The sequence below is a fragment of the Symphalangus syndactylus genome, chromosome 24, assembly GCF_028878055.3.
Source record: "Symphalangus syndactylus isolate Jambi chromosome 24, NHGRI_mSymSyn1-v2.1_pri, whole genome shotgun sequence".
In the NCBI taxonomy this organism is placed as follows: domain Eukaryota; kingdom Metazoa; phylum Chordata; class Mammalia; order Primates; family Hylobatidae; genus Symphalangus; species Symphalangus syndactylus.
Window position 1 is genome coordinate 12,900,942 of NC_072446.2, and position 17,432 is coordinate 12,918,373.

The 17,432-nt window shown below is 51.1% G+C and overlaps 1 protein-coding gene across 3 annotated transcripts in view; it reads right to left on the reverse strand.

Annotated features, from left to right (window-relative positions):
* PHACTR3 (phosphatase and actin regulator 3) overlaps positions 1 to 17,432 on the reverse strand; it is a 273,840-nt gene that overhangs the window by 229,375 nt on the left and 27,033 nt on the right. The window contains exon 1 of one of the 3 annotated variants that reach the window (XM_055266141.2): positions 15,536 to 16,164. The exons of the other annotated variants lie outside the window; for them this stretch is intronic. Within the exon in view, the coding sequence (XP_055122116.2) occupies positions 15,536 to 15,653 (118 nt within the window). The 5' untranslated portion in view covers positions 15,654 to 16,164. Of the gene's footprint in view, positions 1 to 15,535; positions 16,165 to 17,432 lie in introns of those variants that run through there. 3 annotated transcript variants of the gene reach the window in all.

Here is a 17,432-nt window from a genome sequence, read left to right on the forward strand (position 1 = left end):
AGGCTATGAAGACACTAAGGAACTGTCCCACATTGGCGAACGCCAAGGAGACATGCTGGCCGGATGCTACGCGGGATCCTGGGTGGATCACAGGATAGAAAAGCATGTTAGCAGAAAAATGGACTCAATTCAGATAAGGTCGGTAGATGAGTTCATTGTATTGTACCAAAGCTAATTTCTTCTTTTTGATGACTTACTGTACTTAAGTGGGATGTTATTTGGGGAATATAGGTGAAAGGTATGCAGGAGTTATTTTTTACTATTTTGTGACATTTTTAGATGTCTAAAATGTTTCAAAGTGAAAAGTTTAAAAATGTTCTAAAGGAAATTAGAAATACACATAAAAAGGAGTGGATATGGGGCCAGCCTGAGAGTCACACTAGTAAAGCCACCAAGTAACCATGGAAACACACCGGGGTTAGGGTGAGTGTGAGGAGCCAGGGAAGGCCTCGGAGGGGCACCCCTCCAGGTCCTGTGTGCCAACAGGGAGGGTGACAACAGCCACAAGGGCCCTGACACTTTCACAGCCGGCACAGCCTCCAGAACCTGCGGCCTCAGGACAATGCCATGACCAGCCCATGTCACAGATCAGGAAACTGAGGTAGCACAGACCAGGAGCACCAGAGTCTGGCCACACAGCTTTGCGTCTCAGCTCCATCAGGGTAGCCAGGTGACCAGGACGATCCCTTCACCTCTCTGAACCTGAGGCTTTCCCCTGTAATATGGAAGCAATAAACTTCCCTCCCCGTATTAGTTTTCTATTGCTGCATAACACAAAACCATAAGCTTACTGGCTTCAAATAACACCCACTTAATAGCTCATAGTTCCGTAAGTCAGAAGTCAGGACATGGCGGGACTGGGTCCTCTGCTTGGGGTCTCAAAGGCTGAAATCAGTGTGTCAGCCCAGGTGGCTTCTCATCTGCTCGGGGTCCGAAAGGCTGAAATCGGTGTGTCAGTGAGGTGCCTTCTCATCTTCCCTCAAGGGGAGACTCTACTTCCGTGCTCACTCAGGCTGTTGGCAAGAGTCAGATCCCTGCAGCTATGGGACTAAGATCCCTGTCTCTCTGTTGACCATCAGCAGGGGCCACTCTCAGCTCCTAGAGGTCACTCTCATTCCCTGCCACATAGTCCCCTCCATCTTCAAACCAGCATCCCCCGCTTCCATCCTGTGCTTCCAGTCTCAATCTCCAGGAAGAACTTTGTCCCCTTTAAGGCTTCCCTGATTAGGGCAGGGCCACCAAGGCTTATACTTTCTTAAAGTCTCCTGTGCATATAACATAGCCTAGGCATGGGGGCAAAACCTGTCACAGTCGCTGCTCCCTGCCACACTCAGGGGAGGGGCTATACAGGATATGGGTCACGGAGGGTCTTCATAAAGGAATTCTCCCTTCCACATTTGCTCACAGTAGGAGAAGCACACAGGAGGTAGTGAGCATCCACCCCTGCCAGCATCCCTGCTCCATCGTGCCAGGAAAAGAACCTTTGCCCAAGGAATCCACGTCCAACTCCCATTTTCCAGCTTCTCATGTATAAAGAAGAAAACACAGTCCATCCTAGGGCACCCCAGGCAATATCTCCAAGTAGCCTGCACTACCCCAGACTCTCTATAAACAGGTCCAGGCTCTCAGCCCTGCTCAGGGTGAGACAGCACCTCTCGCACAGCCTTCAGGGCTCCTGCGTGAGGGTCCTGGTTGGAGCCTTTGGTTGCACCATGGGGTGCCCAGACACCACGTAGGTGCCTCATGGCACATACCCTTCCCTTCCCTCTCCTGCCCTTCCCTTCCAAGCTGAGATTGAGCCTCCTCTCCTGCACAGATCTTCCTCCGGGCAATGTAGTCCCAGCCCCTTTTCTGAATGAGCTCTGCAAACTCCAGCCCAGGCCCCACCATCTGTGGCTGCCACACTCTCTTCCCTGGTCTCACTCTGTTGCCTTCCTGAGACCCATTTCCACCCGGGGTGGCCAGCCAGAGTGATGGCTTGGAAATGTGCCCGATCACACTCTTTGTCTCTGTCACACACACTCACACACTCACACACTCACACCCCTCTCTTCAGACATCCCATGGTTCCTTCATGGCAGACAAGCTCCTCCCCAGTCCAGGAGGCCCCAGCCGTCTGGTTCCCAGCTCCCCTGCAGCCCCATCCCGCCATACTCCTGCTTCTCTCTTGCCTCTGGTTCCAGCCGAAGCTGCCCCCACCACCTGGCCTTTGCACTGTCAATCTCTCGGCCTAGCATACTTTTCCCTTCCCTGCTGGGCTAGTTAATTCCAAGCCACTTTTGGCTCTAACTCAAGTGACCTCCCCTGGACCCTTCCCTCAGATCTGCAGACATGCCAACCCCTCTACAAGACCGCACGGCTCCAGGGCAGCCTCCCCACAGCTGGATGGGGCATTCGCCTGTAAGCTGATGTGATCTAAGCCCATCACCCACCAGACTATCTACCCATGAGGATGAGGCAACAGGTTTGTTTGCTGTGCTATTCCCCAAGCCCAGCCTCACCCCTGACATTATCATAGGCACTAAATTTGCTGGAGGGGAAGGAGAAAGAAGAAGGACAGAGGGAGGGACGGAAGGAGGGACGAAGGGAGAAATGACACGTACCATGAGCTATGCCTCTTTTTTCTACTCAGGCTCTCAACTGTGGACAGAAGCCGCTTAATTCCCCTTCCGCACCTAGCACAGACACCAGAATGTCAGCCCCGCGAAATGTTAGCTGAGCCCCTGGGTGCTAAAGTGAACAACTTCCACCTCCTCCTTGCTAAAGATTTCACCAGGCAAGATGCAAACATCAGTTCAACAAAACAGAAAAAAAAAATGACTGGAACCCCTCTTTTCCTATAAGAAAATAGCTGCTCTACGCTAATATCCTCTGGAATAAATTGTTATTAGTTAATTTTTTAACACCACATAGAGACCAATTATTAACAAATGTGTGGGCTCACTTTGAGTGATGCATATTCCTGAGAACTCACACCCGGGCTCCTGCCCACTGGCTTGCTCCAGGAATTTCCAACAGGGTGAGACTATTTAACCTGAAGCCATCATGGAACTCTGTTTGTTGTTGTTGTTTTGGGGTTTTCCCCCTCGATTTTAATTTTTTTATGGGAACATGGGAATAGGTATGAGGAGGGGTGCTAGGCGTCACTATCATGTACCCAAGAGTCAATCAATGTTTACCATGCACCTGCTATGAGCATAGCTCTATTCTACAGCCCAGGATGGAGCTGGAACAACACAAATCCCTAAAGAAAAAGGATACAAATATACTCCCCAAGTGGAAAAGGGCTGGAAAAATATTACAGGAAAATAATCACATTAAAATGTCAACACTGTTTGAAGCAATGATCTTAAGGAAAAGACAGGCTGTATTAGACTCCCAACGGGGAAGCAAGCGGGGAAAGCCAGCCCAGGTGAGTGAGAGCACAGGCAATGCTCTGAGCTTACCCCACATGGCATGGTATTAAATGTGCTCCAAAACTCACCCTTCCCATTAAAAAAAAAATGAGCTAAATTATAAACTTTCCCTAAATCTTTTGTTATTTCACATCAAAGCAGAACCAGCTACTTGCAAGGATTAGGGGAAAGAACTAACCAAAGCAAACAGCTCGTGCTCCCTTAGCTCAGTGTCCACGTGCAGGTTCCTTCCTGCGCCCAAAGGCAACCCTAAGGAGCCAAGGGGCTCGTGGTCAGCTCAGCGTGGCCACAGCCGGAATGAGACTCAGCTTTGACCCTGGGTCTTTTACCCAACTCAGCATTCTGACTGCCTCAAGCCAGTTCACCTACTAGGAAATCAGGGGCAATGCCTTGAGAGGAGCTTCCCGGTGCATGCCAGCAGACTCCTGAACCAGCTCCAGGGCAGTACAGGGTGAGGGGGGTAAGTTCTAGAGGGATGCCCGATTTCACCCAGCAGCTCAGGCCAGGAAAACCCTCCCTCCTGCATCTTGAGGCCCAAAGGGAGACGAGGGCATCTGGGAGCCTCAAAACTGCACCAGATCAGAGCCTCCTGCTCTCATCCACCAAGACATGGCCTTTGGTGAAAGCTTCTCCACAGTGATAGGAGGCGGCGAATGCTAGCTCATGGTGACCAGGATCTTCCTGTGTCCCAGGAACTGTGCTAAACGCTTTACAGAATTCATCTCATCTCAGCATCATGACTGCTCATCTAAGGGGGTATTAATATAAGTAAAGTAATCCTCATTCTGCAGATGGGAAAACTGTGGATCAGAGATATTAGGTAGATCTACCAAAGCCACACAGTGAACCCAGGCAGTCTGACACCAGAGACCAATATCTGCAAGCACCCCACAGACCTTGTCTGTTGGCATCCAATGTCAAGGCATCACCCTATCAGAGGTGGCAGGAGATTCCAAGGTGATTCTGACTCCAGGAGCACACAGACTACGTAGGGAAATAAGCCTAATGTGTGGATTACAAGACTGGCCCCAATTCTCCACCTCTCCTGTATCTACATATGACTTTCCTGCTCCCTCAACCAAAGGGGTCAAGTGTATTTCCCTCCCTTTGATCTGAAGTTGGCCAATAGGCTAACAGAATCAGCATAAGTGAAGGTTTCCAGCCTAGGCCCTAAGAGGTCCCATGTATCTTCACCACTACACAAGACTAACATGGCTGGTTTAGACCACAGGTCCAAGAAGGATAAGAGATGCATGGAGAAGAGCCAGCCTGGACCTTTGACCCTGCCAACCTTCAGAAACCCACGGACTCAAACCTCAATGCTGTAGGGCCACTGAGTTCTGGAGATTGCTTTTGCAGAAGCCTGTGACACCTGGCAGAGAATGAATGTGATACAGCACAGAAAGGGACAAGTTTGAGAGGCCTGGCACTTATTACATACGTGTCCTGTCATTTTACTTGTCAAAATGGTATGCCCCTAGCCAAACCATGAGCTTCCCGGATGCACGATGCCTCTTTGCATCACCCTCACACCATGCTCCATGCACACTGTAGTGCTTAATGAGTCAGCAAGTAGGTAAGTAATCATGGCCGGGCCACAAGACCAAGACGAAAATTGACAACAGCATTTCCCCATTTCACTGAAACCTGTACACCAGCTTTGTGGTTTTTGGCATGCCTGTGTCTTCCAAGCGCTACCTTCATGGTTTCTTCGCATATTTCTGTGTATTACCACCACTACATTCTTACTAGTTCTTTTTTTTTTTGAGATGGAGTCTCGCTCTGTCGCCCAGGCTGGAGTGCAGTGGCACAATCTCAGCTCACTGTAAGCTCCGCCTCCCGGGTTCACGCCATTCTCCTGCCTCAGCCTCTCCGAGTAGCTGGGACTACAGGCGCCTGCCACCACGCCCAACTAATTTTTTTTGTATTTTTAGTAGAGACGGGGTTTCACCGTGGTCTCAATCTCCTGACCTCGTGATCCGCCCGCCTCGGCCTCCCAAAGTGCTGGGATTACAAGCATGAGCCACCGCGCCCGGCCCATTATTATTACTATTTCTAAGTCATGTTCTTTTTTATGTAAATCAGCTTGATTGGAAAGAACACTTCTATAGGCCCCCTCTCGATGGAAAACCTGTATCTCTGGTTATATATAGAGAATAACAGGAAAATAAAGAATGTGGGGTAGGGGCCAGGCAGATCCCCGAAAAACAGGTGACAAGACAGTCGTGACACCGTAGACGTCATCAGATCTCAGAAGCTTTGCACAAAAAACCTGGCCAATAAATGTGCCAAAGTCAGTAACCACTTGACTCATGTGACTCAAGAAACGCAGTCACCCCAGGAGTAACGCTGCCTAAGACAATGCTTTCCTGCCAAAGGGAAGCAGAAAGATCATTTTTGGCGTATCTTCCTGACTTCCTTGAAACTCCAGAGCTAGTGATTACAATAAGGCAACAATTTTTTCTATATATGGATACAAACTTTCAAGAGATAATTGAACCAAAAAGTCATGCCATAACAATACAACTCATTAGGGAGAATATTGCAAGACCAATGGGGACTTTTTAAAAGGGTTGTATTACAAACAGGAGCATAGTATGTAAAATAAACACACTTCTTAAGTCGTATAGCCACAGCTTCCGTTTTCAGTGCAGGGCAGATCCATTTCGTGGCTGCCAACTAATCAACGTCAAAGTCTACAGATGTCGTGACCATTAGATAAGGTGTGTTGCCAAGCTACCCATCCAACCGACTTGCTTTAACAAACAGGAACACGAGCCCCAGCCCATTAAAGACGGGACCTTCAACAACTCTGCAGACAGCTGATTCTCTGCCATCGCCTTGCCCGACTTTCAATAAATAAACCTTGTCCCAGTGGCCATTCTGGTTAAATGAACTGGGAAATGAAAGAGTACATCTGCCTCTGTGTGCTTTTGTGACTACAGGTATGTATACATCTGTCAGCTAGATGGCTGGAGCCAGGAATGGGGGTGAAACACACATATGTATTCCATGTAAAGGACAGAGGACCGCTTTCCAGTGAGATGCAGGATGAGGGAGGCAGAAGCTGGGTGGTGCAGATAGGGATGGGTCGGGCCTCAGACTCACTTGGAATCAAGACCCTCTTTAAGCTACCCCTTTATATAAAGGTGACCATGGGCCGGTTAATCAGCCTCGCTAGCTTTCTGGCCCTACCTCAAGGGTTTAGAGGAATATTCAATAAAAGGAAGTATGATGGCTCCTTTTATAACAAGAGTTGACAATAAGCACATTTTCACTCCAGCCGTTGATCACTCACCAGATGATTGGCTCTGTGAAGACCAGTGACCCTGCCTATCTTGTTCCCTGGATATTGTTAAATAAAATTTGAATGGACATGATGTTTAGGCTTGGATCACGTATCTTAGTCCAACCTTTAGTTTCTTAGTAATGGCACAAAACATAAAAACTGCTTCAGTCTTCCCATGAGATTCTTTCTATCTGAGGTTTGAAAGGGCAACTACAGGCCACATGCAGCTCCCAGACATGTTTTGTTTTGGTCACATGGTGCTTTTATAAAGTTGATATGGCAGAGACTGTAGTTCACTACCTGATAGTCATTCACACCCTCCCCTTCCTCTGAATCTGCTCTTGTTAGGGGTAGCAGGTTCAGATAGCAATACACCTATCTTAAGCAAATAAACAAACAAACAAAAAGAAAAAGCTACACTTCCCAGGCTCCCTGGCAGCTGGGGGTAGCCATCTGATGCCCTCAGGCCAAGGAGGTATAAGTGGGTGTCACTGGGCAGGGCTCCCAAGAAGACAATGTCAGACTCGGCAGGTGGACGCCCCTGTGCCTCTCCCTATCCTCTTTGTCCTGCCTAGAAAATGTACTTGTTGCTGGAGGTGAAGCAACCATGTTGCAACCAGAATTCACTATGAAATTCACTGAACATCCCACCCTACGACAGGGACGCCATCATGCTGTCTGGACTTCTGGTGGAAGGAAAACCTTTATCTTCTTTAAGCCAGTGTTATTTAGGTTTTCTGTTACATAAAGTCAACCCAATCCCTAATAGATAAACTTGCCAATATTTAAAAATCACATCTGATAGGGTTTGAATATCTGTCCCCTCCAAATCTCATGTTGAAATGGAATCCCTAATGCTGGAGGTGGGGCTGGGTGGGAGGTGTTTGAATCATGGGGGCGGATTCCTCATGAATGGCTTGGTGCTGAGGGAGTTGTTCTGACAGTTCATAAAAGATCTGGTTGTTTAAAAAAGCCTGGCACCTCCCTTCCTCGTCCCTCTCTTGCTTCCACTCTCACTGTGTGATGTGCCGGCTCCCCCTTTGCCTTCTGCCATAATTGGAAGCCTCCTGAGGCCTGACCGGGAGCAGATGCTGGCACCACGCTTCCCACACAGCCTGCAGAACCGTGAGCCAATTAAACCTCTTTTCTTTATAAATTACCCAGTCTCAGGTATTTCTTTATAGCAATACAAAAACCTAACACAACATCTCATATAAAAATCTAGATTCCCAGTGTCACTCTTAAAACAGGATGGTCAGCCAGGCGCAGTGGCTTACGCCTGTAATCCCAGCACTTTGGGAGGTCGAAGTGGGCAGATCACGAGGTCAAGAGTTCAAGACCAACCTGGTCAGCATGGTGAATCCTCATCTCTACTAAATGCAGAAAAAATTAGTTGGGCATGGTGGCGCACACCTGTAGTCCCAGCCACTGGGGAGGCTGAGGCAGGAGAATTGCTTGAACCCAGCAGGCAAGAATTGCTTGAACCAGGCAGGCAGAGGTTGCAGTGAGCCGAGATGGTGCCACTGCACTCCAGCCTAGGCGACAGAGTGAGACACTGTCTCGGAAAAAAAAAAAAAAAAAAAAAAAAAAAATGGTCTCACCAACCTAGGCCCACATTTCCATGCGGCAAGAAGCAGCTCCGCCCCAGCAGGCACGCACCCTGACCCTCCCACGGCGGAAGTCCTGGCCCTGCAGACACTGCAGTTTGGTGGCCTGTGTTAAAGAGTTTTCTAGTGCATGGAATAGAACCCAGCTCTCAAATTCAATAAGAAAAGGTCTCAAACTAATATACTTGTATTTTTCAAAGTTTTTCTTTTTGCCTCTGTTCCTGTGCATTTCATATCCTCCCATATATGCTGCCCTGGCTAAAGCTCTGGGGAGGGCCCAGGACACACCCACTATCTACACCGTCCCCTCCAGCATGCTTTGGCCATGCCACGGGACTAGCATTAACAAGGCTCACCTGTGTCATTCCAGATAGACACCCTCCCCTAAAAAGCACCTTCCCTGGAGATACACTTGCAAAGGAAACAAACTCATCAGAGTACAACAATCCCCGCAAAATACACATTCAAATCCCATTTCAAGACAACCAGTGTGCTATCCCAAAATTACCAGACCAGAGGGAATAACTTGTGAAGGTGGGGGGACTCTAGGAGATTTCCAGTCACGAGCTGGGGAGCCAGGAAGGGAGCCAAGGAACAGCATCCGAGGCTGGGTGGACCTGGGGCCGGAGAGGGAGGCAGGGGTAGGGGAGGCACAGCCTCCACAAAAGGTGAGAGTGGGAAAGTGTAGGGGAGGAGCCTTTTAGAGCCAGGGGTTCAAAATCCAGAATCAGAGCGGGAACCACATCCTCCTCCTCCTCCCCTTTCCTCCACCATTCGCTGAGAATGGCCCTGGTGCCTGAAGCCGTTCTGCGTCAGTGAGGGACACGGTCCCATGACTCCTGCCTGGCCCCTAGCCAGATCAGCCCTGCTCTTACTCACATTTCACAGAACTCAGAGAGGCTGACCAGCTCAGCCAGGCACAGAGAAGGGCTGGGGTCGACCTGCAGGCTGCTCTTCCTCCCGCTCCCTGCTGTATACATCAGTGTGGTCACGGCCGCCATGACTTTGTTAACAAAAGATGGAATTACCTCAAAGGGATTGGAGAATGTTTGGGGAGGTGCCTGCCTCCTAAAGCTGCGTCTCAAGATTTACTCATTGTTAGAGACAACAGCTCAGTTAGCCTCACTCACTCTGAACTTAAGGACAACAATGCCCACCATTTTACAGTAGAGGAAACTGAGATTCAGAGAGGTAAAGTGACTTGCCCAAAGTCACACAGCTTGTCCATGGCTGAGCCAGGACTTAGACACATTTATTTAGCTCCAGGGAAAGAATCTCTTTGCATCTCATCGTTCTCTTGTCCAAAGAGGCCCTTCTGGCAAGGGCCAGGTGTGCCGCATTGCGGGTTCTCTGGGAAAGCTCACTGAATTGAAATAAATGAGTCCTGTGTGGATAGGAAATTATCTCTGCTGGGTACCCTCCCTTTCAGAGGATGAGATGATGAGACTAGGGAGGCTGAGGGTCCCTTCCTGCAGGAGAGCTCAAGACCACACCAATCACTCTGGCACATCCATTCCGTCAGCATTCATTGGGGAACTACCAGGTGTTAGCACAGTGCTGGCACTGGTGACACAGCCAAGAAGACAACAGGCAAGGCCCTGCCCTCAGGGAGCTTTTAATCCAAGCAGCACTGTCCAACAAAGCTGTCTGCATGGATGGAATGTTCTAGATCTGCACTATCCAGTATGGCAGCCACAGATGCATGGGGCTTCCGCACACTTGAGATGTGGCTACAACTGAGGAAACAGAATCTTATTTTATTTTATTTAGATTCAAATTGCCACATGTAGCTAGTGGCTACTGTATTGGACAGACCATAAACAAGTTTGTCTAATAAACAAATGAGATCATCTCCAGGAGTACCAAGTGAGGTACTGAAAACAGGCTCCTGTGACCATGAGGAAGGCAGGTGAGGCTGGAGGGTGCCCCTGGGCCTGACTTCCTCATGTCTGTTTTTCTAATGCTGACAGCTTCGCCTGGTACCTGGCAGGTCCTAAAGACAAAGGGGTCCATTGTCATCGGCTTCTGTGTGGTGTTAGGGTGAGGGGGGCAGAGAACAGGAATTTTGTTTCTTTGGAGACAGGGTCTACCTCTGTCACCCAGGCTGGAATGCAGAGGCATGATGTTGGCTCCGTGCAACCGCTGCTTCCCCAGCTCAAGCGATCCTCCTGGCTCAGCCCCCCAAGTAGCTGGGACTACAGGAGCACACCACCACAACCAGCTAACTTTTTGTATTTTTTATAGAGACAGGGTTTCACTATGTTGCCTAGGCTGGTCTCAAACTCCTGGGCTCAAGCAATCTGCCCACCTAGGCCTCTCAAACTGCTGGGATTACAGGTGTGACCACCATGCCCAGCTAGGAAAAGGAATTTTAAAGCATCCATTTTCTATAATGAACAGGCAATGCTTTCATAATCAGAAAAAAACTCTGAGTTCTTAAACTCAGTATTTTTTAAGCATCTAGCTTTTATGTTTTTAATAACCCTGAAGAAGCTGACAAGGTAATTACCACATAGTTCTACTACTAATTAAGCCATGTAGACACTCTACAAGGGGCCAGAGGGAGATCCTCAGAACCCAGGACTCCAGAATAAGAGAACATTCGAGGAAGGAAGCTAGAAAGAGCCACCGTACAGACAAAAGAGGCTCTTGCCTCTGCCCTCTCCCACACCCAGGCAGGGGGCAGCATTAGACGGTTTGAGGCAAAGGAGAGACTAGACCAGATTTGCATTTTGGAAACTTCCCGTCCTGCAGGAAAACCGGTAAGAGGAAGAGAACCAAGGCTCAGCGTTGAGGTTGTCCAGGAAAGGGAAGGTAGGAGCTAAACCCGGGTGGGGGTGAGGGTGGGGGTGGGGGTGGGGGTGGGGGTGGGAGACCTGAAACAAGTGAGATGGGCTCCAGGAGGCCCGTGTCTGGCGGACCTGTGACCGTGGGAGAGGGAGGTGTCAAGAACAGAGCCTGGTGTTGACGGTGTGTGGGTGATGAGGGTGCACAGGTGATGAAGGAAGTGGCCATCAGCACAAGCCCATATCCGTCTGCTGGCAGAGCGGCATGAAAGAGGAAGAGGCCAGCATGGGATGCCCTGAGCCCAAGGCCTGGGGAATGTGTCTGTGCATCTGTCTGTAGCTCACGATAGGAGAGGATGCTCTGAGAGGATCTCTCTCTCCAGGCAGTAAAGCAGACCTGGACCCGGCCCGGCCCTGCAGAAGGACACAGCTGCGGCTCCTCTTTGCTCACCCTCCAAGCATTCTCTGGCCCCATCCAGCTGGCAGGAGTGGCCAGTTGCCTGGCCAGGCACCGCCACATAGGTTGAGACACCAGCGCCTGGGGCTTGTGCCCATTTGTCTTACAAATGCTTACTGAAAGTCTCCTGCATCTGAGCTCTGTGCTGAGCTCAGGGGTGCAGCATTTCGGGTGACGGTCAAGCTCCCTGTCCTCAAGAGGCTCCCAGTCTAGAAGGGACAGTCCACAGAGAATGAAACTGACAAGAACCCTAGGTGTTGAAGAGTGCCAGGAGCAAATCAGAAATGAGATCAGAGTTCACTGGGGTGGGGCACAGGTCTGAAGGACTGGAAGGACCAGGCAGAACACAAAGGTCTGGAGCTGAGAGCCAGAGAGTTGGAGAAAGGAGCTGGAGAGTCATGGAGCCAGGACAGAGCAAGGCAGCGACAGCCAAGGGACAAGGGATGGCTGGTGAGGAGCAGTGATGGGATCATGTTGAGGAAGGCCCAGGAGGCAGCCTGGGACCTGACAAGAAGGAGGCCACCATCGTGCTGGGGCCGATGCCAGGGCTGGCCCCAGGATGTGGAGGGGGCAGAAGCCTAGTCCCAGAACCTGAGAGCAGATGGAAGAAAAGGAAGCAAAACCCCTTGTGATCATGAGTTCCTTCGAAGGAGGAAAGATCAGGGGATGCTTCCTTACCTTTGATTAAATTTCTATTTTGGAAGAACACCTAACCATACTCACGGGTGTAGAGTGCGGATTTATAGAGAGGCACATTGTGTAGATGCAGACGGGCCCATTAACGAAGCAGTGGTGAGAGTGGCCGGAAGGTCAGGACTAGGGGAAATATTTCATCCCCGCCACACAGTCCATGGCCACAGACCTGGCCATGGGAGATTTGATGCACTAATAAGGCCACAAAAAGACACTCATGCTCACTAGCAATCAGGGAACTGCAAATTAACACAACAAGAAACCATTTGTCACCCTTCCTGCTAGAGAAAAATAGATTGATGATCTCAGGTGTTGGCAAGGGTTTAGAGAAAGGGCACTCTCACAGATTACGGAAAGTGTGAATTCATACGTTTTCTAGGAGGGTGCAATATCATTAAAATAAAATATGTGGGTCCCCTGTGGCCTCAACATCCCAAGAGCTGCACACACACACCCTAGAGGAAATTCTCAGGTGAGTACAAGGCAGTTTGTGCCCAGGTAATTACAGCTGTGTTGTCTGTAGTGGGTAAAAACTGGAAACAATACAAATATCCAATGGCTAAACTGAAAAATATGTTTCTTGGCATCCTGTGTGGGTGTTAAAAGGGAAAGGGAGATGGATATTGCAATGAGGCAAGATCTCCGAGACCCAGTGTGGGGCAGAACCCCTCATGGAAGAGCCGTGAGTGCAGCACACTCCCGCATGCCATTTTCCAAGCAACACAAGTATATAAAACATTAGGAAAAGTCCAAAGGATGCCCCTCAATTCCCAGCAGGGGTAACCTCTGGAGAATGGGAGAAAGAGGTGTCAAAACATAGCTCACCTTTCGAAGAATGCTTCGAGTCTTTGCAAAGGGAATACTGATGCATTAAAAATGCCTTTGCAGGGGAAAAGGTGAACGCAACCTTGGACTCTTTCATTAAATTATAGAATTTAGATGGGAGGAGACAGCTCTGCTTCTTTACTCTGTGTGAGGTTATTCCACAGCTGGAGCTTCAGGTTCAATTTTCAGGAGTCTCACATTAGAGCAGCAGGTGGACAAATAAGGGAGGCCATCTAGGAAGAGCAGGTGAAGGGCCTAGACTTTTCAAAAAGTGACTGAGGTTGTTTCAATACCTAAAACTCCAGGCTGTCTGAAAGCCCTGAGTGACATGCAGCAGGAGAAGATCCCATCAGGAATAATGGATACCAGACCCTTTGGAACCACTGGAAAAAGAATTCTTAAACAGATCTGCCCAAAGACAAGCATGCACTACATCAGGAAGAAGTGAGTCCACCATCAAAAGAGGTATGCAGGCACACACCAGGCCAGCCAAGCAAGGTGCTTACAGAAAATACTCCCTGAGCCCGCCCTTCCTCCACCAAGTTCCCAAGTTCCTTCCAACTTGATGATTCTGATTCTCTTTCTGCCAGAACAGAAACACAATCTGCTTCACACAATCCATAAATACTTAATTGCTTGGTGCTTTTTAGTAAGGTTCTACTGCTCAGAATTGCACATATTTTAGACTTTTCACCTCTGACACCTGTTACCTGGGTCCCATTTAGACCAGTTGCACCAGAGGAGAGCTCAAGCCTGTGCCCTCCCACGTATAACTTAATCACAGACATCCCAGCCTTTCCTCCTCCTTCTCTCATGGACCGGCACCACCTGCCCAACCCTCCGCTCCCACCCACAGAGGCATAAACTTACAGACAGCCAAAAAGCCAAGTCCTCCATAATTTCCATTTCAAGTTTGCTTCCTTTTACTGCCAGGGAGACAAAGGGAGCTGAGAAGGATTCTCATGAGGAGCCACTCAACTTCCATGATTGGAACAGTTGTGGATGCGCCTCTCCAACCCAGAGAAAGGCAATCCATCATGGAGTGCTGAAGGCTGAATCCCCCATTCCTAGTAAAAGGATTAATTAAAGCCTTAACGGTCTGCCATGGCAGCCTCTGCTTGAAACTCTAAGGAAATTAACCTGCCCTCCCAGATAAAGAAAAGTCAGAGATTTATTCAGGCTGGTACCTTAGTTTGATCAAGTGACACAGTGTCAATAGTCTTAACAAAGAAATCTTCCAATACTTGCCCGGGTTTATTGTTTAAATTTTCAAATGGTGGGCCGGGCGGGGGAGGGCTCCAGTGCCCACACAGCTGCCTGTAATGGGTCCTCTAGGCAGTTCACCGGGAAGCTCTGATGTGTTCCAGTGAAGGAATCCCACCCCACAAAGCCAGCCTTCACCCGGGCCCCAGGGATTCTCTTCACTTTGATGCCCACCATTTAACATGATCGAGTCCCCATTTGGGGTCGTTGCATTTAGAGAGAATAAGTCTTCAAAGGCAGGCAAAGCAACTTGTTATCAAAACAGAATCTACGAAGCAATTGTGCTTCTCTAAGATACAAAACTGAGTCCTGTGGCTTGATACCAAAACACCAGCTTTGATTCTTTTTTTGAACCCTACATTTCAGAAGCCCAGACTTCTCCCTGTGAAGTGAAAATTGCCTTCTGGTGGAGAGAGGTTTTAATGATCACTTTGCTTCCTGCGTCTCCATGGTGACAGGCGCACAGAGCCCACCCCCCCTCCTGCTTTATTAGGCCTTTCTTCCTCTCTGGAAAGTAATCAATCAAGCCCTATAGACGCCTTTGTGACCGGTTTATCACCTAAACAATCAACGCTGCCATGGGGGTGGAAGAGTGGACAGAGTCCACACACTGTCACGAAACCGGGCTCTGTCCTGGCGCACGCCCTTCCTCTCCCTGCCAGCGGCTCTGCCCAGCACACCTGTCCGGGGGGCTAGCGCGCCCAGGTGCGCCAGGCCCCGCTGGAGTCAGGCGCCCGGTGGAAGCCCTCAGCGCGGTGGCCTCAGCTGCGGAGCACTGCCCTCCAGGAGCGGATGCCCAAGCGGGGACGTCCGGAGCTGGGGCCCGGCCGTGGGGAGGGAGGGAAGGGCCCAGAACCGGCGCTGGGCGGAGGCGGCCACGGGTCTGCCTGTCTTCCCCCAGCCGGTCAGCACCCGAGGAAGGGAAGCCCCCTTCGAGGGGACGGCAGAGCTCACCAGCCGGAGAGGAGGGGAAGCTGCGGGGCCTGGCTCTACCCAGGAAATCAGCTCTTTTATGGACAAAGGGCTCCGAGGCGCCCCAGCCCTGCGAGACTGGGGATAGGAACCGCGGGGCCGAGCGCCGGTTCCTGCCGCGGCTCCCCGAATGCAGGCGGGGCGCGGAGCCGCGCGGGGTCCTGCTCCCAGCACCACCTGCCTCGGGCCTCCCCGACCCCGCCCGCGGCCCCCGCCCAGCCCGTTACCTGGGTTCTCCCCGGCGTCCGCGGAGGAGGTGGCCGAGGAGTCGGTGAGGACGCTGGGGTCACTCTGCGAGCGGCCCCGCGACACGAGGCAGCCGCTCCCGTCCTCCGACGCGGCCATGGGCCCGGCCGGCGCGGGGGCAAGTTAGAGCGAGCCGCGTGGAATCAGAGCATCCGAGGTGGCCAAGGTCACCGGCGAGGGGGCTGGAGGGGACGTCTTTTTAAAAAAGAAAATTTAAAAAAAAAAAAAAAAAAAAAAAAAAAAAAAAAAAAAAAAGGCCGGGAAAGGAAAAGAGCTGGAGAAAGACGCCGGGGCCGGGGCTGGCTTCAGGGCGGGGAGACAATAGCCTCGCCGGCTGCAGCCAGGCGCATCCCGGCGTGCGCGGCCTCGCTTTGTTATTTATTCGTGTTTATTCCCATTCTTCAGTCTATATTCCAGGAAAAAAAAAAAAAGTTGAACCAGGAAATAAAAACTTTTTCTTGTCAGTGTTTATTGCGTGCTTGGGGCAGGGGGTGATGTCCTGGAATGTCTGGGGGCGCTCCCTCCCCCCACCCCACCCCCCACCCCCCAGGAAAAAAGGGAAAAGGAAGAATCTTTGCTCTTGCAATTGCTTTAATCTGAAAGCTGTTCTTGGAGCATCTGTTGGAAAACATTAGGATTCTCCCATCATGCCGCGCGAGAGGAGCATGACGTCACGGGAGAGGGGCGTGAGAAGGCGCGTGGCCACTAGGAGGGGTCGCACATACCTGGACCGCGCGCAGGGGTTGGGGAGGCGGGGCTGGACCCTGGGTTAGGAGCCACCCACCCTCCCAAGCCGTGCTCCAGAAACAAGAAAGCTTCCTAGTCCCGCTTCCTCCCCTCCCGGAGGAAAGGGAACCCTGAGGGCCCCTAATTTCCCCAGCAGCTGCAGACAGCTGGTTTCCCTGATCCTTCCTCTCCTGGGACTGGGAGGCCAGTGGGTCCCGACGCGCCCACCCCGGCACCGGAGGGGAGGGACCTGAGGCTTCCTCCCCGCAACCACCTGGCCTGGGCCTGCTAGGGCACCGGACACTCCGAACCCTCCTCCCTGCCGGGGAGGGAGAGGGAAGAGGCCACCGGCGCTTTCCAATGAGGCTTTTCCGCAGACGCCCTTAGGAACCTGAGGGGCCAGGCAAGGGAGGCAACACCCCCCAGGGCTGCCACTCACAGAGGTGTCCTCCAGGGTGCTAAGGAGCGATTCTCACCACCCCAGCGGTGGTGTGGGGTGAACGCAGGCAGGCAGCTGCTGCTTCCCCAGCCAGGGCAGGGAAGGCAGAAAGTCCAGGAAAGGGGCAGAGACGGGGGCGGAATGGTGGTGTCACCTGGCCTGGTCCTGGAAGGTGCCCAGAGGAGGAGGCATTTCAACAGACATCAGGATTCAAGGGCCATAGAGACACCTGGGAGAGGACACCTCCATTTCAATTTCTCAAACAACCCCATGGGGCAGCCCCTCTCTGAGTCCCCTTTGCAGGTGCTGGAAGGGGTAGGGGGAAGTGGGGAGAGTTGCTCACCAAGGGTCCTCCTGCTGGGGACAGAGCCCTCCCTAAGGCTGCCCCCATCAGATTAGCACATACAGCAGGGCCTGGGAGTGCAGTGTGAGCGCAGGCAGTGTGGACGAAATCCCGATTAAGCACCAAGGACATAACTGAGCGGGGTGGTGGTGGGGAGGGGGAATAAAGTGGATGTTCACTCCATACAGAGCTTTGGGCTCTTAGCAGCAGTTATTTCAGCAGCATCAGTCACCTCTAAAGAAAGGACTCATTCATTCATTCAGACTATGTGCAGAGTCGAGTGTGTGCCAGGCACCACACCAGGCATTAGGGACCTAGCAGTGCACAAACACAGAGACGCCCCACCTCCTTGAGTCTTCCGGGAAAGGGG